This window comes from Heterodontus francisci, chromosome 7 (assembly GCF_036365525.1).
Source record: "Heterodontus francisci isolate sHetFra1 chromosome 7, sHetFra1.hap1, whole genome shotgun sequence".
In the NCBI taxonomy this organism is placed as follows: domain Eukaryota; kingdom Metazoa; phylum Chordata; class Chondrichthyes; order Heterodontiformes; family Heterodontidae; genus Heterodontus; species Heterodontus francisci.
Genome location: NC_090377.1, coordinates 29,589,887 through 29,617,701, shown reverse-complemented (window position 1 = coordinate 29,617,701; position 27,815 = coordinate 29,589,887). Strand labels below are relative to the sequence as shown.

Sequence of the window (27,815 nt, the reverse complement as noted above, 5' to 3'; positions counted from 1 at the left end):
AATCTGTACCATGGAAAAATCTAGTATTTACAGTTGCACTTTTTCGCCACGATCTTTCCACGATGAATTTGGTTACTTAACATCATTGTGAAAGTCCAGGGAATGCTTCAAATTGGAGCAAAAAGATTCAAACTTTTAACCTGTTTATCTACATTAAGCCTTGTTCAGGCTGCATTAAGGCTTCCATGTTACTTTGATTTTATTCAAACTGTTTCAATTCCCAAAGACGTGAATTGCTTTAAGATCAGTCACATTGCAGAAAGCTGAATATCTTTGTGATTGAATTTAAAAAAAAATAATGTCTAGGTTTGTTTTGACAAGACTGAATCCAATCACTTTGATACATACATGCAAGAAAGATTTCAGCTAGTTAGTTCGAACATCTTCATGCCAAACTGTCTGTCTGTATCTGTTCACTCTAGGTCAGCAAGACTGGAGCTGAAGGAGCTGTCCTTGATGAAGCTAAAAATATCAATAAGTCTCTTTCTGCTCTGGGGAATGTGATTTCTGCTCTGGCTGAGGGAACTGTGAGTCTTCTCAATACAGTATTATAATTCACAGAAATTTCCTGCTTGCCTTGTATTTATGCTGTGATTTTACCACAGTTAATATTTATTCAACCAATTCATATTTGAATGATGCCATCTGATTGGTAAGGAAGGATTGATGCCATAATGTGATGGACAACTCATCCTCATCCCATGCACTGTCAAGGGAGAACTGTTTAACCACATAAGTTTGATGGGATATGTATAAACCTGCACAACATTTCAACCTTGTAGTTGAAAAATGTGATTATCAATTAGTGAAAGCATTAATGAATACATTATTACATAGTATAATTATCAAAATAGTGCCATAAACCCAAGGCCATTTGGTTAACAAACTGGTCAGTTGAGTGATCGTAACTGACTTAAGTACAGAGCTTCTATCAAACCATACAACATTGGGTTAATTTTGGATGACTCCACTTCTGTCAGTTGTATGTGGGTTCAACGATAAAGCTATAACACTGAAACCCTGATAACTGATGTGTGTTTGTTACTATGAAATTACACCTCATATCCTTGTCTTTACATTTGCTGAGGAGATGACCCAAGGCTGTTGTATACTTGCCTCTCTATAGTCGATCCTTCACTTATTTGTGTAACTGGGAAATAAGTTCTAGGCTGGGCTGATCTCAGAGAAGCCAGTCTGAGTCTGGGCCCAGTATGCTATATGAAGAGATTCTAGACTATAAAGCAGATGATGCACTTAGCCAGGGTTTTAATAGGTTTCACAGATTTACGTTACAGTATAATGGAAAGAAAAATAGTCTGAAGATGAAAGCTAACTTTGTATAGGCCCAATAACGCCAATGATAGGAATCCTAAGAGATGCTTTTTTTGTCTGATATGGTTGCAGGTGTCTGCAACTTGCTTTGGGGAAGTCATGTAGCGTTAAAGATGGACTGTGTTTTAAGAAGATATTTCAATGAAGGATACCTTATAACTCCATGTCCTACTTTACTTATCTCATTTAATTTCCATGTGCATTCAATTTGCAACAAAAAGTACACAAAAGTATCATGTTTGCTTTAGATTCAGTAATTCTGTTATTGTGTACACCGTTTGTTAGGAGCGTGTCATCTTTGCTGATGAATTTAAGCCTAGCTCTTGTATTCGTTTTTATGTACAAGATGAACCCATTTTGCAATCCAATTTGAAGTGAATAGTACTAATTTATTGTCATTCAAAAGATACTCTTCTAGCCCTGTTCACTATCTTAGTCTCAATAGAAGTGCATATAAGGTGTAATTTCATAACAACGAGCATGAGTCAGATAATCAGAGTTATTGTGCCATAGAAAAGCAAAATACTGTGGATGCTGGAAACCTTTATAAACAGAAAAAGCTAAAAATACTCAGCAGCTCAGGCAGCATCTATGGAGAGAGAAAGAGGGGTGATGTTTCAGGTCATTGGTTCCTGAAATGTTAACTCTGTCCCTCTCTCCACAGATGCTGCCTGACCTGCTGAGCATTTCCAGCATTTTCTGTTATTATTATTGTATCATAGCTCTGTTGCTACCCCAATGTACATCTGGCAATGCTCCAGAACAGAGTGGAGCCTTGAAAAAATATAATGACACTGATTGAAATGCTTAGGATGGACCATATTTGTGGGCATTTGCAGGCTTCAATTTGTAAACATATTTCCAGATCTCCGTATTGTGTTGGTCTTGGGTCACTTACTCACTATAAATGATATCCTGGATTGGTATCCCATTGGTTGGGTCAGGTTTGTCCAGAGAGTAACTGAGTTGAACAGATCAGAAAAGTCCCAAGTTCTGATGAAAGGTCATCAATCTGAAACGTTAATGCTGTTTCTTTCTCTAGATGCTGCCTGGTCTGCTGGGTATTTTCAGCATTTTTTGTTATTATATCAGATTTTCAGCATCCGCATCTTGCTTTTGGAAAGTCCCAAGTTAGATTTCAAGCTTATGCTTGATCTAAATCAGGGTGATAATAGGGTCCCTGGAGTTGGCCTCAACATCCTGGGTTAGGAAGTGGAAAGTTGTCCAAATTATCTTTTTGCTGTTTGCTATCTGCTGAAAGTCCATATGTGGTGGTTAGATGATGATGAATTGGGCTTGGTTATGATGCCTCCTGTGGTGAATAGCTTGTTGCCATTTGTTCACACATGGATAATGGCCACTCGGAAAATGTACTGGAGGACGTCCTTTGTTGATTAAATCGACCCCAGCAAGGGGTTAACGTCATCAGGAGAGCAGGGGAAGAAGATGTGGGAGAAGGGAGAAAAAGAATGGTTAGAGGTACGAAAGCTACTCATTGTTGGCAAATATTGAAACCAAGAATAAAAAATTGCTGGAAATATATAATTAGTTAGACAACATTTGAAAAGGAAATATTAAAAGAAATGAATGCTAAATGGTACGTGGAATATAATCTTTTTCTCCTATTTCCAATCTCGCCTGCATCCCACTCCCCACTCCAAGCCATATAATATCTCCTAGCATAATGTTGTACAAATGAATGGCTTGACATGTTTCCAAGTGTCTAACATAAAGACCTTTATTTCTTTCCTCCATTTCTCGCTCTCTATCCCAAAGAAAAACTTTAGATTACAACTTTTAAAAGAAAATTGAATGAAAGCCCATGGAATGACATATTTGAGACATTAAAAATATTAATTTAATTCCACAAGATGAAAACTGTACCAGTAGCCAATTACGAATGATAATTTACCATTTTTCAATTTCAAATCAGTTGCCTTTCATGTTACCTATAACAGAAGGGGAAAAAGTTGCAGTGCTATGGGGAAGGTGCAGGGGAATAGGACTAATTGGATAGCTCTTTCAAAGAGCCAGCACAGACATGATGAGCCAAATAGCCTCCTCCTTCTGTGCTGTAAGGTTCTATGATTCTATGAATATATTTTCTTTATTTACAGAAAACACATGTTCCATACCGCGACAGTAAAATGACCCGAATTCTACAGGATTCCCTTGGTGGGAATTGCCGCACCACCATAATTATCTGTTGCTCACCCTCCAATTTTAATGATGCTGAATCAAAAACCACCCTTATGTTTGGCCAGAGGTAGGTGTCTCTTCTGAAGTGGCTTATTGTGCTTAAAGTAAGCTCACAAGAGAGTGACAACTGATTAAATGTGACCGTAGGGTCATATATGAGGTATGCCTTCACTAAATTGCTAGCAACTTAGCTGCAGATAATTTTGCAAGTTCTTTTGTGTGAATTAAACTGTTTATTTAAAAAGAATCAGCATTCTATAGAGATTCCGCTTGACTTGTGGGTCTTTGAGCTATGAGTAGACTGGGCAGTTTAATGAGATATGCATTTTGCATGGACTTCACAGTCACATTCCTTTGTTAGCGAAAAGGGGCGGTACAGTGGCGCAGTGGTTAGCACCGCAGCCTCACAGCTCCAGCGACCCGGGTTCAATTCTGGGTACTACCTGTGCGGAGTTTGCAAGTTCTCCCTGTGAACTGCGTAGGTTTTCGCCGGGTGCTCCGGTTTCCTCCCACAGCCAAAGACTTGCAGGTTGATAGGTAAATTGGCCATTATAAATTGCCCCTAGTATAGGTAGGTGGTAGCGGAATATAGGGAAGGTGGGGATGTGGTAGGAATATGGGATTAGTGTAGGGTTAGTATAAATGGGTGGTTGATGGTCGGCGCAGACTCGGTGGGCCGAAGGGCCTGTTTCAGTGCTGTATCTCTAAATAAATAAAATGAAAAGATTTTGGATGTGAATATTGACTATTCAATGTTTGTAATCAATTTCAAAGGTCTTATCAACAAAGCTAATCAAATACTCCATCTTGAGGGTATTTAACTATGGGCTGAATTTCTTTCAGCTCCCAATGTCGGGCTCCGAGGCGGTGGTGGGGGGGGTGGTGGGCGGAAGATCGGAGCGGCAGCAGCCCCCAACGGAGCCTGACACCGGAATTACTGGGCCTGATCTTCTGCGGGGAACGTGGAGGATGGCCTTCATGCCCAGAGGCTAATTGAGACCATTAAGGGCCACTTCCCTCTATGCTGGGATTTTATCAATGGCTGGTGGGTTCCCCATCACATGGGGAAACTGCCCATTAAAGGGGCCTCCTTGGTGGTGGGAGGGCCCGCCTGATCTATGGCCCACAGAGGGGCTGTCCCCGGCAGTAAGGGTTGCCCTCGCAGCAACACACGCCCCGCCCACCCCCCCCCCCCACCCATCCTCACCAATCCCCCATGCCCACTCCTCTCACTGGGGCTTGTCTGATTTGGTTCAGCGACCCCTGACCCGCTTACTTTGTTGGGAGGTCGGAGTCCACCAATGGCCACCACTTCCGGTGTTTGGCTGGCAGCTCTTGGAGGCAGGCTCCCATCTTTTAAAGGGACGGGCAGTTAATTATCTGAGCGCTGAAAATGCAGCCGGGGGACCCCAAACATCTCAGGCGGGGTTGCCCCCAACTTTTCAGCCCTGTGTTGGGACCCCACCACGCCAACAAAATTCAGCCCTTGGTCATCAAGAGGAGCTGAGCATATTTTGAATGTATAAAGTAAATTGAGGAAGCATTATCCAAGTCAAGGACAGCCAAAAAGGATCTGTTAAAGGCAAGTTGTGTTTGACAAATCTCAGTGTTTTGAACAATAGGCTGACTGGATAGATAAAGAGAATGCAAATGAAGGTTGGTGGTCATTAGTCTCAAATAATATGTCCCTTTGCTCCTTGACTCTGTTCAGGAGGGAATTTCTAATGCCTGATCAGTAAACATGAATTTGCTAACTTTACACTCCATCCTCCAGCAATATCAGTCAGTTACCACCTGGCTTCCCAATTGCAATTCACAACTGATTATTAAGATTATTGATGTTTCCATCTTATTGGCCGGTCAATTATGGGTGTGTTAATCTGCAAGTTTTAACAAATCATTTGAAATCTGTAAGATTTAATGTTACATAACTATGCACTGCTGAAAAATCCCAAACTAACATTTGGTTAACCATTCAATGCCACACCAACAATAATTTTAAGGTTTAGAAAAGCTCCCATCCAAATGGTATTTGAGGTTATTATGCAGACCAAGATATTCCATAATGTTTTCTATACTACCTAAGCTGGGGAAAGGTTGGCAGTAGGTGGTCAATTTATAGAACATTGTCTGTGAAGGACTGTAGATGAAGTGAATAGTGTAGATGTAGGGATGGTTAAAACAAAAACTGCAGCTTTTCTTCATGACCTTTCGGGATCAAGAAATAATTATGTGACACTTTCCCTCAGATGATTTAAGTAGGTAGAGCTAAGTCTGTACTAAAGCAGCTCGGACATGCTTTGTGAAGGGAGTGTGATAGATGGGCCAGATGGCCTTTCCTTGGTCATTGCTTTCTTGTGACACTGGTTGTTTTCTGGGGACGGTGGGGGAAGTCTACCTCCCAAGGTTATGCTTCGTTGGAAAGTGAGGAAGTGATATTGGACAGTTCATCAGGAAGACGACATGTTTGTTTACAGTGAGATAACTTTACATGTACACTGATGCAAACAAAACTAACGTTTTTTCTTTTGGCTGTTGTTGAAACATGCAATGTATAATTCCTTGTCAAGATGTACTTCAGTTTGAGAAGAAATGAGTTTCCTTAGCCTGTTGATTTGTTTTCACTGAAGCAAGATGACCAAGACCAATACCAATACCCTATGCAGTAAATTTCTCTTTCTAAATACTTGCTTCTAATAGAGCCAAGACCATCAAGAATACTGCATCTGTCAACTTGGAGTTGACGGCAGAGGAATGGAAGAAGAAATATGAGAAGGAAAAAGAGAAAAACAAGTCCTTGAAGAATGCTCTTCAGCGACTAGAGATGGAATTAAACAGATGGAGAAATGGTAAACTCATCAAAGCTGGATTTAATCTGAGGCTATAACCATTAAGTGAAATTTAATGGATGGCAAACCAGAGAGCAAGTATGGAATTTACTATGGGCTATACCAAAATCTACGTATTTATTGGTGACAAATTTCTGAAAATTACTGCTTAATACCTCCTTTTAGTCCATAGTGCACTCTGTGTAATGCATGGTTTAATACTTTTGTTTAAACCAAGTCACTTCCACTGAGTTGTTTTCCTAATGTAATTAGTTATTATGCTTTATATCACATGATGAAATCAGCAATAAGAGAATAACTGTGTGCACAATTAGTTCAAAATACTGAGAGTCGTATTGTTTTTCCATTAGTGACAATTATTGTCAGATAATTCAGTGAAATTGAATTTTGGTGTCTGATCACACTTATTTCAGATTTGCTATTTTACAGGCTGCTGCCTGGCTCATGGCAATCCCATAATATAAACAAGGCCATAAATCTCCCAATTCAAAGTTGTTATTTTGTTTGCGCTGCACTACAAGATGCAATGCAGCAACTTGCCAAGGCTCCTTTTGACAGTACCTTCCAAACCCATGACCTTTATCACCGCAAGAAAAAGGACAGCAGATGCAGGGGAACGCCACCACCTGCAAGTTCCCCTCCAAGGCACACACTATTCTGTCTTGGAACTGTATCACTGTTCCTTCACTATCACTCAGTCAAAATCCTGGAACACCCTCCCTAACAGCACTGTTGGTGTAACTACGCCACTTGGACTGCAGCAATTCAGGAAGGTGGCTCACCACCACCTTTTCAAGGGTAATTAGGGATGGCCAATTGCCAGTGATGCTCACATAGTTACATTTCAACACTGACATATCCACATTCATCTATATATTGCCGATACAGTTCCCCAGTACAGTTTGCTTATGTTTAAGCACTATTGCTTCCACAGATATAATGCAGTAGCTACAAGTTCAATACCTTAATGAGTTGGCCTTGAGTTCTTAAAACCTTTCATTCCTTGTGCAATAAATTTTCATCAGCAGAACTACTGAATTGACTGAACTCTGCAGAAGAGAGTTTTTGAGTAGTTAATTAAGGTTAGCATTATTTGAAGATTTTTTTCTAAAAGATTAACCATATTTTGTTCTATATTTCCATTGCTTGGAATTTGAATAATCTAACTACCTCAGGGTAGTACAAGCATCTCTTGCATGTCCTTTATTATTTAATTGAATTTTTTATTGATGAGCTCTTGCCAAACTGTTACCAAACAACTATAATTAAATATTTTCTCACAATTGGCCCGATTAAGTCTATATGCAAATTAAACATGCCACCCTGTGGACTTTGTGGATTGCACCATGATTTATCTTTTTTACATGGGCAATTCAAATTCCAAAGTTCCCTGCTAATAATTAATTTTCAGGATTTGATTCTAGAAATTAGTTGTCCACAGGGGAATAATAATTAACTAATTGCCTGTGTGATGAAATTAGATACTTATTGGATGAATGGATATGTATTGAGAACTAGTGAGGAATCAAAGTCCAATCTAACTTCTATAAAACATCTAGTCTTTGGGATCATGTTGGCGCTAAGATGAGATGTCTTATGATTTGGGATTAGAACCGAGTCAACTCTTTTTGGCAGGCTTGGTAACCTAGTACAAGAGCCAAGCAAGTCTGTAGTTGTTCAAAGCACCATTGATCATTGGCCAGTTTGGCTTTATTAATAGAACCTGACATAGTGGGCCTGTCACTGGGGGCTGGGATCCTTCCTACTCAGCTTTAAATAACTTTGAAAGCCAATGTCCTGATGGACACCCTGCCATCTCTTCATTTGACCACAGAAAAATGGCAGTTCTCATAAATGATCCGAAACATGACATTTTATGCATGAGATTTAGAGAATTGCGGGCCACAGGACTCGTAGTTCCCCTTTTACCGTGGTCTTTAGCACCAGATATTGTATGCGTGTGCAGTAAATTCTTCTGTCCACTCTGAAAATACCTTGGTTACATCAGCAAGAGATAAACATAAGAACTAGGAGCGGGAGTAGGCAATTCCGCCCCTTGAGCCTGCTCCGTCATTCAATACGATCATGGCTGATCTCATCTCGGCCTCAACTCCACTTTTCTGTCCATTCTCCATAACCCTTGAACCCATTAATAATTAAAAATCTGTCTATCTCCTCAAGTTTACTCAATGTCCCGGCATTCACCGCACTCTGGGGTAGTGAATTCCACAGACTCACCACCGTTTGAGAGAAGTTATTTCTCCTCATCTCTGTTTTAAATCTGCTATCTCTTATCCTAAAACTATGACTTATCGTTTTAGATTGCCCCACCAGAGGAAACATCCTCTTTATGTCTACTTTGTCAATCCCCTTAATCATCTTATATACCTCAATTAGATCTCCTCTCATTCTTCTAAACTCTAGAGTAAAGGCCTAAACTGCTCAATCTCTCTTCATAAGACAAAGCCCTCATCCCTGGAATCAATCTAGTAGACAAACCCCTCATATGAGGAATCAATCTAGCTCTCTGGAATCAATCTAGTTAAGTTAGTGTTCTATTCTAAGATAGTGTTCTATTCAGTTTTATCTGGTGGTCCCAACGCAATTTTACATAATGTGAAAATCAATGTTCTATTTATCGGCATTATTTAATTCCTCCCCAAGCTATACTTTACATAGGAACATAGGAGTAGGAGTAGGCCATTCAGCCCATCGAGCCTGCTCCGCCATTCAATACGATCATTGCTGATCATCCACTTCAATGCCTTTTTCCCCACACTATCCCCATATCCCCTTATGTCATTTGTAATTAGAAATCTGTCAATCTCTGCTTTAAACATACTCAATGACTGAGCTTCCACAGCCCTCTAGGGTAGAGAATTCCAAAGATTCACAACCCTCTGAGTAAAGAAATTACCCAGTTGCATCAAGTAATAAATGAAAGTAATCCTTGACAAGCTTGTGGAGTTGGGGGGAAAGAAAAGATGTTTGTTACACATGGGCCGGGATTTAACCCTGTGCGGACCGGAACCGGCCACCAACTGAACAGTCGGTGGTAAACCTGCTTTCGCCTCGCCTGGGGATCCGACCCGTATTTTGCGGGTTGCCGGGCTTTAATTGGTGTGAGGTGGAACTTACACCCGCTTGAGGTAGGAAGTCCCACCTGATAGAGCTGCCAGCCAATCAGCGGGCCGGCAGCTTTCTGTCCCAGCACCGCCATCGGGAGCGGTGGCCACTGCTGGGACTACAGCTCAGCTTGAAGAAGATAATGTCAGGGAGTCTGGAACAAAGGTGAGTGTTGGTTGCCTCTCCAGGGGTGATCGGTTGGACCCCGGCGAGGCAAGTGTGGTCGATTGTGAGGACAGGGGTGTGTTAGGTGTTGGGGGTGGTTGGGGCAGCAGGGGCAGCCCTCCATTGGGCACAGGGTGCCCGATCATGAGAGCCCCCCCGGGCTGTCAGAGAGCCACCTGCTTTTGTCAGGCAGCTTCTCTCTGGCCTCGGCCGCCTGACTAGCTACAGGTAAAAGCCCCGTGGAGGTGGGCAAAGCCCCTTAAGTGACCGTTAAGTGGCAACTTAAGGGCCTTGATTGGCCTGGGGCAGGCGGGCCATTTTTTGCCGCCCTGTGTAAAGTTGTGGCGGAGGCGGGAGCTGGTCGGGAAGGGCTCCTGGAGCCTCCCGCTCCATTTTACACCATCCCCCTGCCACCATCCTGCTCTTTGGGCGGGTGGGGGGGTCGGTGGTGGGGTGGTGTAAAATTCAGCCCATGATATTTTTGTAGCTATTTTTCAACTGATTGGGAAATATATCCATGCCCAGTTAGCCAACATGATGTTTTATTCTTTGGTATATTTCTCATGTAGAGTATTAAGAATCACAAGTTGATAATTTGAAAAAAAAACTATCTTTTGAATACTTATTTACTGAAACATCAGTATACATATTAGTTTGAAAAAAATACAGTTTGAGTTTGTTGGGAGGATATAGTAAATCAGCAGTTGTTCATTTTTAGGATAAATCATTGGATGACACAACCATAACCCTTTTACGTAAAATTATGCACATCTATGCAATCAATAGTTAGTGAGAATAAGAAGGAATTCTGAAGTATAGGATTTCTATGGAAAGATTTGCATGGAATTTGCTAGTTTAATGTCAGTGTTGCTGTATTATTTGTAATGCAAAACTCTCTCTTGAGTGAAAGAGCTATATTGAGACTTCAGATTTCCCAGAGTTTTCTTCAGTAGGTCATCTAAGGCACTGTAGATGTCCCAGGACCAGATGATGAGCTGCCATGTGATAAATCATAATGTGTTGCTTCGCTGTTCTGAGTGGGTGAATTTTGCCATTTCTCTACTTAGAGAGTAGTTAGAATGTGGAACTTGCTACAACATGGAGTCGTTGAGACTAATAGTCTATTTGCATTTAGGGGAAGCTAGATAAGCACATGAGGGAGAAAGGAGCAGAAAGATATGCTAATAAGGTTAGAAGAAATTGGATGGGAGGAGGCTGGTGTGGAGTATAAACATCTGCCCAGTCCAATTGGGAAAAATTGCATCTTTCTGTGTTGTAAATTTACATAATTCTTGGCTAAGCAACCAATTTCTGTGCCTGTAGTTATCACTTCTGAGCGTAAAAGCATTGCCAGTTCAGCCTGTCAAAAATGTTAGTTGTTGAAGAGTAGCAAAAAGGGTCATTATGACCTTAATTAAGACCCTGGCCTTGGTACCATTCCCTTCATTCCTGTTGCAGGCTTTTTTTAAAAATTAAAATGGAAAAGCAATACCAAGCCAAGCTGCCATAAAATTGGTGGGAGGTGGGAGGTGAAAGGGGCACACCTCAGTATAATAGTTGGGTTGCTCCAGCCATGGTCGCTCCACAGACCCACCGAAGTTTGGAAAGACTACAGTTATCAGATCTTCGGTGGGTGAGTAAATCTAGGGTTGCACCACACCAAAGTGTCTAGTTGCCCCTTATTTTAGATGGTGCTTGTAAATAAAAAGAAAATTTGTCCCCCTCATCTTTGGAGATCATGAAGGTGTGAATTCCTTGTTGGAATAGGGTAGTACATAGGATTACATAAGATATACAGCATAGAAACAGGCCATTCAGCCCAACCAGCCCATGCCAGTGTTTATGCTCCACTCGAGCCTCCTACCAACTTTCCTCATCTAAATCTATCATCATAACCCTCTATTCTCTTCTCCCCCATATGCTTGAATAGCTTCCCCTTACTATTCACTTCAACCATTCCATGTGGTAGCGAGTTACACATTCCCACCACTCTTTGGAGAAAGAAGTATCTTCTGTATTCCCTATTGGATTTCTTGGTGACTATCTTATACTAATTGCCTCAAGTTTTTTTAAAATTCATTCATGGGATGTGGGCATCGCTGGCTAGGACAGCATTTATTACCCATCCCTAATTGCCCTTGAGAAGGTGGTGTGAGCTGCCTTCTTGAACCGCTGCATTCCATGTGGGGTAGGTACACCCGAGTTGTGCTGTTCCCCACAAGGGGAAACAGTCTCGCTGTGTCCACTCTGTCAAACCCTTTCATAATTTAAAGACCTCTATTAGGTCACCCCTCAGCCTTCTTTTTTCGAGAGAAAAGAGACCTAGCCTGTTCATCCTTTCCTGATATTTATACCCATGCATTTCTGGTATCATCCTTGTAAATCTTCTCTGCACCTTCTCCAGTACCTCTGTAGCCTTTTTATAGCATGACGACCAGAACTGCATGCAGTACTCAATACAGTTTTAGCATAACTTCCCGACTTTTCAATTCTATCCCTTTAGAAATAAAGCCTAGTGCTTGGTTTGATTATTTTATGGCCTTGCTAACCTGTGGTGCAACTTTTAGTGATTGATGTATTTGTGTCCAAGATCCTTTTGTTCCCCAACCTCACCTAGACTTGCACCTTCCAAGTAATTAGTGATCTCCCTATTCTTCCTACAAAAATGTACTACCTCACATTTATCTATAATGAACTTCAGTTGCCAATTGTTTGCCCATTCTGCAAGTTTATTAATGTCCTCCTGTAATTTGTTGCAGTCCTCCTCAGTATTGGCTGTCCCGCCCCCCCCCCCCCCCCCCCCGAAATTTGGTGTCATCCACAAATTTACAAATTGTGTTTTTGATTCCAAAATCCAGATTGTTACTGTAACTTCTGAACAGCAGTGGTCCCTGCATTGATCTTTGTGGAACATGACTTCCTACTTACTGCCACTCTGAATAACTACCCTTTGCTCCCACTCTCTGCTTTCTGTCTTGAAGCCAGCTAGCAATCCATTCTGCCACTTGTCCCCTGACTCCGCATTCTCTGACCTTATTCATTAGTCTATTATTGGGTACCTTATGCAAGGCCTTTTGAAAATCTAGATCAATTAGATCTACTGTATTACCCTTATCCACTCTGTTATCTCCTCAAAAAATTCAATAAGATTGGACAAGCAAGATTTTCCCTTTTGAAATCCATGTTGATTATTCATATTTTTCTTTTCTAGATGTTCTTCTATTCTCTATTTTAGTAGGGATTCACTTAGTTTTCCTACCACTGATGTTAAGATCTATAATAGTTAAGGTCTATAATTCCCTGGGCATGTTCTGTCCCCCTTCTTAAATGTAGGAATTATGTTAGCTATCCTCCAGTCCTCTGGCACTACACCTTTTTCTAACAAATTGTTACATTGTGTAGTAATAATGCCTGTGCTATCCATCTGGACCAAAGGCTTTATCCTCTTTGAGTTTGATTAGGTTATTCAATACATTCCCATTTTTTAAAACCACTTAGCTCATTACTCATCTCTTCATTCAATGTCATGTCTGCCCATTCTATCACCATGGTAAAAATCTATGTGAAATTATTACTTAATATTTCTGCCATCTGTTGTTAGCTGTGTATTATCCTGCCTATCCCTTAATGGTCCTATTCCCATTATTGGTGTGCCTGTAAAATATTTTACTTCTTTATTTTATGTTCCTTGGTAATTTAATTCCATCTTTGCCTTTCTAATAGTTTTTTTGACTTCTCTCCTGATCTCTTCATATTTCTCTTATGCACTCCTCTGCTGTCCATGTATTTAATTTATGACTCTTTCCTCACACTCAGTTGTTCCATTGTGTCTTTATTCATCCATGGAGTCTCACTACAATTTAGTTTATTCTTTCCTTTTAGCGGAATATATATTTCCTACAATCTATTGAACACCATTTTAAATGTTTCCCATTATTGTTTTGTATTGTTGCTCGTCAATATTTTTGCCAATTTTGTTTTCCTAAGTTCTATTCTCAGCCCCTCAAAATCAGCTTTTCTCCAATCTATTAACCTGGTTTTCGTCGTATTTATGTTCTTCTCTATTATCATCTTAAAGCATATTATATTATGGTCAGTATTACCTAGATGTTCCCCTATTTTTACTTCTCTTATCTGCTCTGGTTCATTCCCCATTGCTAGATCCAATAGTGGTGAATCTTCCCTTGTTGGGCTTTTTTTACATATTGGGTTAGAAAGGAGTCCTGTACACATTGTAGAAACCCCAATCCCTTATCCACTTTTCCTATCTCTTCTGTTCAATTAATATCGGGGTAGTTGAAATCCCCCATGATTATTATTCTATGATTTTTACTCAATTCCCTAATTTGTCTGCATATTTCTTCCTCCACCTCCCATCCACTATTAGGTGGTCTGTAGAGTACACCTAGTAGTGTGATTGATCCTTTATTATCTTTATTTAACTCTATCTATATGGATTCTATTTTTGTCTTACTGATAGCTGCATCCCTCTTTTCTACTGCCTTTATGTTTTTTAAATTCATTCATGGGATGTGGGCATCGCTGGCTAAGCCAGCATTTATTGCCCATCCCTAATTGCCCTTGAAAAGTGTTGGTGAGCTGCCTTCTTGAACCGCTACAGTCCTTGGGGTGTAGGTACACCCATAGTGCTGTTAGGAAGGGAATTCCAGGATTTTGACCCAGTGACAGTGAAGGAATGGCGATATAGTTCCAAGTCAGGATGGTATGCAGCTTGGAGGGGAACTTGCAGGTGGTAGTGTTCCCATGCATCTGCTGCCCTTGTCCTTCTAGGTGCTAGACGTTGTGGGTTTGGAAGGTGCTGTCGAAGGAGCATTGAGTTGCTACAATGCATCTTGTAGATGGTACATACTGCTTCCATTGTGTGTCGGTGGTAAAGGGAGTGAATGTTAAAGGTGTTGGATGGGGTGCCAATCAAGCAGGCTGCTTTGTCCTGGATGGTGTCGAGCTTTTGAGTGTTGTTGGAGTTGCACCCATCCAGGCAAGTGGAGAGTATTCCATCACTATCCTGACTTGGGCCTTGTAGATGGTGAACAGGCATTGGGGAGTCAGAAGGTGAGATACTCGCCGCAGAATTCCCAGCCTTTGACCTGCTCTTGTCGCCACAGTATTTATAAGGCTGGTCCAGTTCAGTTTCTGGTCAATGGTAAGCCCCCCAGGATGTTGATAGTGGGGGATTCAGCGATGGTAATGCCACTGAACATTAAGGGGAGATGGTTAAATTCTCTCTTGTTTGAGATGGTCATTGCCTGACATTTGTGTGGCACGAATTTTACTTGCCACTTATCAGCTCAAGCTTGGATGTTGTCCCGGTCTTGCTGCATCTGGACACGGGCTGCTTCGTTATCTGAGGAGTGGCGAATGATGCTGAACATTATGCAATCATCAGCGAATATCCCCACTTATGACCTTATGATTGAGGGAAGGTCATTGATGAAGCAGCTGAAGATGGTCAGGCCTAGGACACTACCCTGAAGAACTCCTGCAGTGATGTCCTGGGACTGAGATGATTGACCTCCAATAACCACAACCATCTTCCTTTGTACTAAGTATGACTCCAACCAGCAGAGAGTTTTCCCCTGATTCCCATTGACTCCAGTTTTGCTGGGGCTGCTTGATGCCATGCTCGGTCAAATGCTTATTCCTGATAAATACAGCTATGCCACCTTTCCTTTTTCCCTTTCTATCTTTTCTAAATAGATTATACCCTGCAATGTTTAATTCCCAGTCCTGATCTTTCTGTAGCCCTGTCTTGGTAATCCCTACAATGTTTGGTTCCTACCAACGCTCCACTGTTTTATTACGGACACTGTGTATTGCTGTACAGCTATTTTAACTCATTTTCGGCTTCCCTCTCACTTTATGTTCAACCATCTTTTTAAATCCCTGTTCTATATGTTTATTTATTCCTTTGTCATAAATGTTTTCCCTTATTTTATTCTTTCCTATGCCCTCCTTTTCTGTTTTGTTTATGTGGATTCCTCCCCTCCCCGCCCCATCTTACTAGTTTAAAGCCTTTGCCTATTTTGCCTTTCCGCTGGGTCACTGGTCTGATCCCTGTTCAGGTGGAGCCCAATCCGTTGGTACAGCTCCTTCCTGTCCCAGAACTGGTGCCAGTGTCCCATGAAAAGGAACCTCTCTTTCCCACACTAGCCCTTTAGCCATGCGTTAATTCTCCTGATCTGTCTCCTCTATGCCAATCTGCCTGTGGCTCGGGCAATAATCCAGAGATTATTAGCCTCAAGGTCCTGCTTTTTAATTTAGAGCCTAATTCCTGATAATCTTTCAGCACAACCTCCTTCCTGTTCCTACCTATGTCATTTGTTCCAATATGGACCATGCCAACTGGATTTACTCCTCTCCAGCTGCAAGATACCCCTTGCCCTGGCACTGGGTAAGCAACACACGCTTTGGTATTCTTGTTCTTGGCCGCAGAGGACACTATCTATCCCATTAATTGTAGAGTCCCTTATTACTACCACATTTCTATTCTGCTGTTCATCACCACCACCACCACCTCCTCCCCCACATCCTTGGACAACCTTCTGAGCTACAATGCTTTGGTCTGCATTGTGGTTGTCCTTCAGTCTTTCTCCTTGTCCTCACAGGTAGCAAGTATATTGTACCTGTTGGACAGGTCCAGTGTTTGCGGGGCCTCCTTCTCAACCTCTCCTAAATCTCTGCTACCAGACTCCCTAAAAGTCACCACCACCCCACCCCTCCTCCACCTTTTCATGAACCTGTGTTTTCCTCTGGGGTGTGACTGTATTCTGAGTAAAACTGTCCAGAAATTCCTCCCCCTCCCTTATGTGTTGGAGTCTCTCCAACTCAAACTCCAGCTCAGTGACTCTGAGCTGGAGAGACTCGAAATGGAGACAACTTCTGCAGATGCAGTTGCTTGGCACAGTCTCATCATCCACAAACTCCCACATACTGCAGTCAAGACACACAACTTGCTCTGCCATATCTTAGACGCCTTATTTTATTTATTTAATTAGTTAGTCTTTATTCAACCATTATTTGTAGTTATATTAAGTAGTTTAACTAGTTAAGCTATAAATTCAATACAGTACTTATATTTTCCCTGGTCTAGTTTAAACTACTGCCCTAGTTTTGAGAAAAAAAATCGTGAAACTTACCAACCAAACTACTCAACTAATCAATGCCTCTAGACCTCTGTCCTCAGGTCTCACTGTCTCCTGCTCCCTCTCTTGGACTGCTCCTTGTTTTGTAAAATATCAGAACAGCACCTCTTCCTTCACTGTGCCAAATTCCCTCACTCACCATATTCTCCAAGTTAAGTACTTTGAAGAAGCAGTCCTCAATCATGCTGGATGTTGTGCTACTTATGTGAGGTTTTTCCTTTAATTACACAGCCAAGTGATACCTATAATATGTGACCCGTCGCAGTGGGTCGGTGCGAGATGAGCTGACTCTGACCCTGACCATTCCCTCACTTTTTACTCAGTCATGCACAACTCTAGCAGAATTCATTGGATAATGATTAGGAGTGGGACTCCAGGCTGATTTCCCTGATTAGGGTTTCCCTAACCCTTTGGCACCATGATCATATTGACCTGGCTGAAACTGACTAATTCAAAAAAGACCACTGAGTGAATTTGGAAGCTTTTTAGTCTGTGTGACTGATTTGTTTATTGGTATATTCATTAATCCATTGTGGAAATTATTCTTCCATTTTTTCACACCTGGTGTTTCCATTGTGCAAAATCAGGTTAGACAGGGCATGGATTACATGCAGGATGAAACTTTACTCTGGCTTTACAACCTACCTGCATGTTGCACTGCTTCAGTTCCCACACTAGCCAGCTACCGTACCAGCTGAGTGAAAATGCAAGTTTGTGAGCAGTTTTGCATTGGGGACCTACAGCTAATAGGAACTATGAAATTGGCCAAACTTTATTTCACTTAAATCCATCCCTTGGGGTCTGGGTTTGACTCAAGTGTAAGACTCAGAGGTGAAGACATTATTCGACCCATTATATTATACACTCTTGCATTTTCCTTCATTCTTTCCCCCATTGAAAACTCTGCTTGATATAATTTCTTTATCATTCATTCATGGGATGTGAGCAATGCTGACCACTAGGCTTCCTTAATCCGTGCCCATCTTTCCCGGAGCCACATGTTTGAATCTCTGAAATCAGGTTTCTGCCTGTGCCACAGTACTGAAATGGCTCTTATCAAAGTCACAAATGACATCCTATGTGACTGTGACAAAGGTATACTATCCCTCCTCATCCTTCTTGACCTGTCTGCAACCTTTCACGCAGTTGACCACACCAACCTCCTCCAAAGCCTCTCCACTGTGGTCCAGCTGGGTGGGACTTCACACACCTGGCTCCATTCTTATCTATCTAATCATAGCCAGAGAGTCACCTGCAACTGCTTCTCTTCCCAGTCATGCACTGTTACCTCTTTTGTCCCACAAGGATCTATGCTTGGTCCCCTCCTATTTCTCACCTACATGCTATCCTTCAGTGCCACCATCCAAAAACACAGTGTCAGTTTCCACAAGAATGCTGACAATACCCAGCTCTATCTCACCACCACCTCTCTTGACCTCTCCACTGTCTTTAAATGGTCACACTGCTTGCCTGGCAACCAGTACTGAATGAGCAGAGATTTACTCCCATTAAGTATTGGGAAGACTGAAGCATTTATCTTTGGTCACCGCTACAAACTCTGTTCCATAACCTCTAAGTCCATCCCTCTTGCTGGTAACGGTCGAAGGCTGAGCCAGTCTGTTCACAACCTTGATGTCATATTTGACCCCCAGTTGAGCTTCCAACCACATATCCACATCATCACTAAGACCGTCTATGTCTGTCTCTGTAACATCGCCCGACCCTCCACCCATGCTTTAGCTCATCTTCCCTCATTCATGCGTTTGTTACCTCTAGACTTGACTATTCCAGTGCACTTCCCGCCAGTCTCCCCCATTCTACCTTCCGTAAACTTGATGTCATCCAAAACTCCACTGCCTGTGTCCTAACTCATGCCAACCCATTTACCCATCACACCTGCCCTCATTGACTTGCATTGGCTCCCAGGTGAGCAATATCTCAATTTTAAAATTCTCATCCGTGTTTTCAAATCCTGCCAAGGCCTTGCCCCTTCCTATCTCTGTAATTTCCACAACAGCCCCACAACACTGTGAGATATCAGCAGTCCTCTAATTCTGGCCTCCTGAGCATCCCTAATTTTAATTGTTCCACCTTTGGTGGCCATGCTTTCAGCTGCCAAGACCCTAAGCTCTGGAATTCTCTCCCTAAACCTCTCTGCCTCTCTACGTCTCTTTCCTTCTTTAAGACACTTCTTAAAACCTACCTCTTTGACCAAGTTTCTGGTCATCTGCCATAATATCTTTTCAGTGGCTCAGTGTCAAATTTTGCTCTATTATTCTCCTGTAAAGTGCCTTGGGATGTTTTATTACATTAAAGGTGGTAGATACATATAAATTGTTATTGTTTATTGCCCATCCCTAAAAATACTCAACTTCAAAGGAAATTTAGTATAATCATTATAGAGTAAAGGCAGAGTTTGTGGGCTCAAGTGGGAAAGATAAGTAATTATTGATAATATATTGGCTGCTTACAGACAGCGATTTAGATTTGCTAAGCTTGAGGCCGTAAATAGCTGTCCATGAAAGACTGCAAAGGGCACTGAATACGGATTCCAATTTAATTTGTACATTCAGTGCAGGATGAGATTTATAAATGAAAAGAGTAATGTAAGCAGGCTTGAGATAAAAACGAAGGCATCCAGTCACCATCAATCTAAAGCCAGTTTTAGCATTTGCCTAGAGAGTTGGGACATTCCTATAGAGTACATGCCTAAGGTAGACTGTGTCCTGACTCACATGGTCAAAAAGCATACACAAAGATGTTACTGTCTTGGCAGAGTTTTTTAGTTATTCATATACAACAACATTACGGGGTTGAATTTCCACAGAGCTGTCCCAATCTCCCACTGTAATGTTGGTGGGAGATTTGCCAAAGTCCTGCAGAAACAGTGCAAACATGCCATTCATTAACCAGCAACAGGTCATTACTGAACAATCATGAACGCCAGTCACTTTCTGCTGAATATGATAATCAGACCTCTCGTAAGAGGAGTTGGGATTTAGAAGCATAGGAACATAGAGGAATAGAAAAGCTATTGTAGTCCATTTGACTGGTACTAGTTTCATGGAAATATAATATCTCACCATCTATCACGCCCCTCTAAGGTGCTAATTTAGAAACAAACTTTATTGGCCTCTAATTGACCTCATGATGTGCCAATTTAAAGTACTTCCTGCAGATAGTAGAGGAATCATTTGGAACCTTAAAGGGACAGGCCAGATTAAATATATCAGCAGTCGAAGGCTTTCCTCTAGGCAGTCCCTTTATGTCTTCTTAGCCCTTTTGTAACAGATGTAAAAATCCCCCTTATTATGTAAGATGTTGTACATTATGTGGGATAAAGTTCATTATAAGATAATGCATCCTTTGGCTTAGTGTGAAAAATGCAACAGAAGAGCTGCTGGCCTATAATAAAAACTAAATCATGCACATTTATAACATTCTGCTGTAGTAATAGGTTGTAAATTTTGAATTTCTAGGGAAAGTGTAAGTGTAGAGCAGCAGGTGCCAATTTGATCGAGGGAGAAAGGAAAGCATCAATAATGTACAAAATGCTTTGTTTTTGGTGGAGTGCATGAGGGGAATGGATTTGTTAGTATTCAGTGTTACTAGTTAGTTACTAGACCTTTATGGGCAAATCTACAATATTAGCAGTAGATTCTCATTCTATGGCTGTTAGGAATAACTACCTTGCACCATGAGCACATCTCCTGGACATTCACAGAATTTTGTATGGAAGACAATGCTTGGCTGTATCCTTACATCATATGTTTGTTTTATTGGAAAGCTGGTTTTGCTTTCCGAGTTAAAACACCAGAGACCTTTAAAACATTTTGAAGAAACATCCATTAACCATTTTCATTTCTACTTGGAATATATATTAGTGCAATTACCCTTTCTTTTCAAAAGAGACAATTGCCCAAATACATAAAAAGAATACAATTCAATCAATTTTTTAAAAAAAATCACAGGAGCTTTTTAAGTATGCTGATTTTTGTTTCAGTTTGCCGAGTCAGTTTTCGACTTTCATTCATTGCTGGCCTGTTGGTGCTTCACGAAATGAAAGATTCTCCTCTTTTTTTGTGCACGCATTGCGCATAAATGGGAAGGTTGTGTTGCCTTGGAAACCTGTTGTCTTGGTTCCAACCTGTTATCCTTGTGCTCCTTGCAGGTGAGTCTGTGCCTGAAGATGAACAAATTGACGCCAAAGATCAAAAGACCTTGGAGCCATGTGACAATCAGACAACCATTGACAATGTTGCTCCAGCACCCAAAATCACAGCAGGGGAGAGGGTTAAGTTAGAGGAAGAGATCAGCAATTTGTATAAGCAGCTCGATGACAAGGTTTGTATTTGATGACAGATGGACTTAACATTACTACACTTGTGTCTTAGTGCATTGTACCTTCTTGTTCTTCTGTTGTCTTAATAGCTCAGAATTTGCTCGTAAGTAACAGCAGTATCATGACACACTCACATTAGTGCATAACAAAGCCAGCAATTTGTGGTGAGGGAGAGATACATTGTGAGTTGCAAATTGCCATATGATTTGCACTGCTCCACTGTTAGCCTCGCAAAAACAGGATCTCGCCATCAAGCTCACCATGAGCTGCATTAATTGCTAGGCTTACGCTGTAAATATGAATTAAAATTGCTGCTACTTCATAGTGTCAGGACCCAGGTAATCGGGTGATTTCTGTTCCTGACATGCCACAAACCCTTGGAAGGCTCGAAAATGAACAACTGAAACTGTGGTGTCTCATGCCTACAGGTTGTAAATTGCTCCTAGAGGGTTTTACATTTTTTTTACTTTTCTTCTGTTTCAACTTTTTAAAAAAATTTTCTTCTGTTTCAATTTTCTTTCTTAATCCAATCCTTCTTTCTCTCTCTATCTCTTTTTCTGTATCTAGTTTGACTCTAATTCATCTTATTTCCTTCTTCATCATTTGGTTTGTATTTTTTCTTACTGTCCTAAAATTTCATTGATTAAGGAGATGGGTTGTTGGCCCTGTTGTTCACCAAGGTCTCAGATGCTCAGTTGGGCCTGTTATCAATTCCCACTTCCAGCAATTAGTGGTGCAAAAATAATTGGAGCTGAAAGGTGAGTAAAAAAATATCCAGCCCTCTGTGCACCTACCAAGAGGCCCCACCTACCCACCCCATTAAATTCTGGGCCATTAACTTAAGATTTCTTTTGAAGGAATAAAGCTTAGAGTTTTTGGCTGTTTTCTGTAATGTGCATATGAAGCATGAGGAGCCACTGCATTGTCCATGTCGTGTTTGCCTGTAAAGCAGTCTTTTGCCAACAGTGATGGGATGGATGAGCTCACTGCAGTCTTTATTTTTAAGCTTAGTTTAGGCCTTGTTTTGCAGCCCGGGTCTTCATAAGCACAGCTGGTCCTTAAAATTAAGTTAAGCAACCATTAGTGTTTGAATGGTTGATGCAGTCATTTGCAAGTCACTCTCGAAATGACTTGTTCTATAGGTAGTGGTGAAAGCTTTGTGAACTAATAGTGATATGGACATTTTCTAATGTTAAATGTCCTGCAATTACTCCTTTGGATATTGGAGCATGAATTTTTATCACATTTCGACTGTAATTCCTCTTGCCACTATCGATTTAAATTGAATGGGTGATAACATTGAGTGTTATTCTATAAAACAAAAAGAACTTCCTGAAAAAGCAGATTGCAGCAAAACAGTCCTGGGAATCCTGGGATTTTGGGATGCTACCAAAATCTCCTGTTGAATTTCCCTCTGATTTTTGTTTTGTTTAGGATGAAGAAATCAACCAGCAGAGCCAGCTGACTGAGAATCTGAAGCAGCAGATGCTAGACCAAGAGGAGGTGACTTTTTTTGCACACAGTAATGTCAATGTTTATGGTTGTTTAATCCAAATGTGCCAAGGTTAAAGGAATGGTCAAAAGTGGGGATAAACTGTTTAACTTCTTTAGAGTTTTAGTCAAATACAATGTATGGATTTGATGGAGCATTGCTAGAAAATGTTTAAGATTTAAGTACCAGATATCATTGGGACTGCACTACCGACTTGTCTTCCAATAAAATGTTTTGAATCCTTTATGATTTCCATGAGGGTTTTGAACCGGCCCAAACTGATATAAATGTGTGCTATTTCCAGCTGCTGGCCTCCACAAGAAGGGATTATGAGAAGATCCAAGAAGAGCTGAACCGACTGCAGTTAGAAAATGAAGCAGCTAAGGATGAGGTGAAAGAAGTGCTTCAGGCCTTGGAGGAACTGGCTGTCAACTACGACCAGAAATCCCAAGAGGTGGAGGACAAGTCCAAGGCCAATGAGTTGCTGACTGACGAACTGACACAAAAAACGGTAATTGTCATAATGTTGCTGTTGATTGGTTGTTTAGAAGAGGAGAAAGAGAGACAAGAGCAAAATTGGCTAGCCTTATCTTAGATCTTGGTAGATGAGCTAGTCCATTGCTAAAAGTAGCAGATTAGGTTTATGTCTTCCCTGAAAAGCCTTGCCAAAACAATTCAAATTTAAAACTAAAGGAAGAGGCATGCAATATGGGAATTCTCCAGGTGTGTGGCACTTTCAAACCAATATTCAGCATTGAATGCTGGTGAGGGTGATGATACCTTGAACGAGTGCCTGGTACCATAGGGCAAAGGATAGCACAGGAGGGAGAAAAGTGTAGGATGCAATAGTAATTGGGGATTCGATGTTACTGTTGATGTGCGACCAGTGTGATATGTTGCCTCCTTGGTGCCAGGATAAAGGACATTGCAGAGAGGGTGCAGAACATTCTGCAGGGGGAAAGGGAAGAGTCAGAATTCATGACCCATTTTGCAACCAATGACATAGGCAGGAAGAGGGGTGAGATCCTGCAAATAGAGTTTAAGGAGAAAGGGAGAAAGTTAAAAAGCAGGACCTCAAAGTTAGTAATCTCTGGATTACTCCCAGTGCCAAGCCTAGTGAGAAATAGGAGGATTTGGTAGGTTAATGCGTGGCTTGAGACATGGTGCAGGAGGGAGGGCTTCAGATTTCTGGGACAGTTCTGTGGCAGGAGGAATCTGTTCAAGTTTGACAGGATGTACCTGTACAGAACTAAGACCTTGTGGGCAAGTTAACTAGTGCTGTGGCAGAGGGTTGGGCATCAAGATAAGGTATGAAAAGTAGAAATAAGGTGCACACAGTACTGGGAGAGACAGTTAAAGTTAGAAATAATGCAGAATTAGGTGGAATCGTAGGAAATATAAAGAGACCTAAGCTAAGTTGTGCATTTGTGTAAATGCACAAAGTGTAGTTAATAAGGTTAGTGAGTTGCATTCACAAATAGCCATGTGGGAATGTGATGTGCTATGCATAATGGAGACTTGGCTTAAAAAGGGGAGGTTCGGATGCTTGATATTCCTGGATACAAGGTATTCAAGAAAGATAGGGAAGGAGAAAAGGAGGAGCGGTAGCAGTTTTGATTAATGACATTATTACAGTGCTAGAAAGGGGGAATGTCCTTGAGGCAGAGATAGAATTTATTTATTTATAACAGCTTTGTTATTTAATCTCTCCTGCCCTATCAAACACCTTCCCCTTTGTTCTCTCCCCCACCCACCTCCCCTTCACATGCTTAAAACCTGATTCTTTTCTAACCTTTGCCAGTTCAGATAAAAGGTCGCTGACCTGAAACGTTAACTTTGCTTCCCTCTCCACAGATGCTGCCAGACCTGCTGAGTATTTCCAGCACTTTTTGTTTTTGTTACAGAATTTATTTGATAGTATTTAAGAAACTGTAAAGGAGCTACTTCACTGTTTGGTGTGCTTTACAGGCGACCAGATAGTGGGAAGAAGGTAGACGAGCAGATTTGCAAAGAAATTACTCAGCCATGCAAGAACTATTGAGTTGTTTTAATGGGAGACTTTAACTTCTCCAATATTGAATGGGACAGTGATTGCATTAGGGCATAATTTCTGGAGTGTGTTCAGAAGAATTTTCTTGGTCAGTGTGTTTTGTGCCCAACAAGGAAGGAGGCGTTGCTGGATCTAGTCCTGGGGAAAGAAGTCAGTCAAGTTGAGAATGTCACAATCGAGGAGCATCTCAGCATTAGTGATATTGTATCATAGGGTTTAGATTAGTTGTGGAGAAGGATGATCAATCTAGAATAAAAATACTGAACTGGAGGAGGGCTAATTTCAGCAAATTAAAGAGGGATCTGGCCTGGGTAAATTGGAGTCGAGGTCTGTTAGGCAGAAATATAATGAAGCAATGTGCAGGCACTGATGCCATTTTTAAAGAGCTTCGAGCCCGACATTTCAATTTAAATATTTAAAGCTAGATTGATTTTAAAACATTAAATAAATTGATCTTGACCCTCTCCCATCCTCCCAATAACCATAGAATTAATTCCTTACCCTCCCCCCCACCGCAAAACCTTGTGCACCTGACCTTCCCTCCCCAAAGTTCATAAACTTTGCACTGTAACCCGTCCCACCATCTCCTAAAACAATGAGATGAGTTTGACCCCACTCCCCACACTAAAAAAAACTTATCTGCCCACCCCCCCTTCTCCCCACCAGTGTTCCGCCTCGGTTCCCCGGACAGGGATACAAAGGCATGGGAATGCTGGCCACCGGCACCAATATCGCAACGGGACGAATAGCGGGTGCATGAAGGTACTTAATCAGGGTTCTGTAAAATTTGCCCCATAGAGTGAGGAAAGAGAAACTGTTTCGAATGACTGAAGGGCCAATATCCAGAAGGCACAGATTTAAGGTGATTAGCAAAAGAACTGGAGGCGATATGAGGAATAACCTTTTTTGCACGACGAGTTGTTCAGATTTGGACAGCACTGGCTGATAGGGTAATGGATACAGATTTAATAGTAGCCTTCAGAAAGGAATTGGATAAATTCTTGGAGAAAAAATTGCACAGATATGGGGAAAGAGCGGGGTCTTGGGACTAATCTCATAAGAACTGGCACAGACACGATAAGCCAAATGCCTCCTGTGCTGTATTATTTTATGATTCTATGAAATATTGTTAATTTTTGTATTTTAAGAAATAAAATTGCTACTAAAGCTAATCATTATTTTAAAATAGTTTGTATCAATGATTTTCTTTCTAACCTGCAGATTTGCATTTAAACTCTGTTTTTTGTAGAATACCTTAATAGTTGTTCAGAAAGAATTCAGCCAACTCCAGGAACTCAGTAACCATCAGAAGAAGAGGGCAACTGAGATACTGAATATCTTGTTGAAGGACCTGGGAGAAATAGGGGGAATCATTGGCAACAGTGAAGTAAAAATGGTAGGTTCTCAGAGAATGTTCTTGAAACCTTGGTGTAGGCATGAAATAATTGATGCAGTGCAACAAAATAATAGGGGTAGAGTGTTAATTGTATATCAATTGTGTTTAATTATATGCAAGTGGAGGGCATTAATTGGGGTATCACTTGAGCACATATAAAGAGACACTTACTGAAACTATAATAAAAGCAAAATACTGCGGATGCTTACTGAAACTATGGTGTGGTTGAGTTAGGAGGTGAATGCTTGCAGTGTTCCACTCTGTAAATAAATTGTATACTGAGCAAAAATTGGCTCCAGTATCATCCTTCACCAGCTGGCTTTTCGGAATATAACATAGAGTTTCGCTCAGTTGCGATGTATCTTTCAGTACAATTCGACCAAAAATATGCAGAAAAGACTGCAGAATTTTAAGAGCAAATCAAATTTCTGTGATCTTTTACACTAGTTAGAAAACATTGCTCTGTAATCTGGCTGCGCCCACACTGCTGGCTACATCCCCAAATTGAATTAATCACCATTGGGAGTTATCACTAATTGCACTGATTTGCAGGCCTTAGACTTAAATTAAGCTGGATTTTCTGAGCGCAATGACAATAATAGGTATGTTTAAACAGCTTTTGAATGATTCTGTTTCTTTACTACTGTATGCCAGAATAACTGGCAAATGGATCTGTATATATTTGAAAGTCATTTTCAGTAATTTAAAATCAGGTTATTCAAGGTGGTGGATTATCACTGTGATTAAAAATGCTTAGTTTTTGTGACAATCCCATTTCCAGCTCTGTTAATAAAACTGCTTCAAGTTACCACTCTTAAATATATCAAGGAATAATTTTTAACACAATTTTTTTAAATGGTTTTGAACGCTACCCGATTGCACTGATTCATAGCAGATTTTGCAATCGGTGATATGCAAATGATATGAGCTGAAACTCCAGAAAAAAACACAAAATTTTTCAAAACCAGCGGAACCTTGGCCACAATTTTGGCCTGGAGATGGATGATAAACGAAGAGGAGTAATGTTCAGGTTGCTTGCATTGTAAATAGTGCAATGGAAGAAGAGGCTGGTAATCAGCTGTTTAAAACAAATGCCATTGCGCAGCAGTCCAGCGGACATTAGGAATTGCCTATATTGATCAATGGTTATTACTCTACTCAGTAAGTAACACTTTACATATATTGAACTATCTGTCCATTCTTACAGAATTGCACTGGGAGTTTGATTTAATGGGTTTTACCCGTGCTAGCTTCTTTCAGCATGTCTGTTATGACTTGCAGATAGATTTCCCAGTAACCATGAACTTTATTTCCTCTGACTGTAGAATTATTTTGAAACCTGACACTTGTAACCATAGGGCTGATGGTATGATAATTAGTGGAGAGTGACTGAAAGGTTTTGAGCTAGGCATTTTCAGTGCATTAGTCAAATATGGTTCAAAGCTTCCTCTAGTCCTCTCCTGAAGCTAGCTGAATGTGAATTTTTTGGCATCAGTCCTTCATATTTCAAGCTAATAGCCGTTCTTCACCTAAGAGCTGGATCTTAGATCTGAGTTACTGTTGGTGGCTTGTAAGCCTGAACACTGAAAAGTGCACCTGCTCCTGTTCCTGCTCAAGATCATAAGCCATTTCTAGCAAGAACTGCTTCCTTTTCTTCTCTTAGTTCCTTTCCCTTTTAGTCTCGGCATACTGAGATTAGTT

The 27,815-nt window shown here is 41.0% G+C and overlaps 1 protein-coding gene across 1 annotated transcript in view; it reads left to right on the top strand.

Annotated features, from left to right (window-relative positions):
- The window catches only part of kif5c (kinesin family member 5C), a 149,303-nt gene that overhangs the window by 93,524 nt on the left and 27,964 nt on the right, over positions 1-27,815 (top strand). The window contains exons 9-15 of the mRNA XM_068034489.1: positions 423-527; positions 3,450-3,598; positions 6,232-6,380; positions 21,006-21,178; positions 22,611-22,679; positions 22,973-23,179; positions 25,968-26,114. Of these exons, the coding sequence (XP_067890590.1) occupies positions 423-527; positions 3,450-3,598; positions 6,232-6,380; positions 21,006-21,178; positions 22,611-22,679; positions 22,973-23,179; positions 25,968-26,114 (999 nt within the window). The remainder of the gene's footprint in view (positions 1-422; positions 528-3,449; positions 3,599-6,231; positions 6,381-21,005; positions 21,179-22,610; positions 22,680-22,972; positions 23,180-25,967; positions 26,115-27,815) is intronic.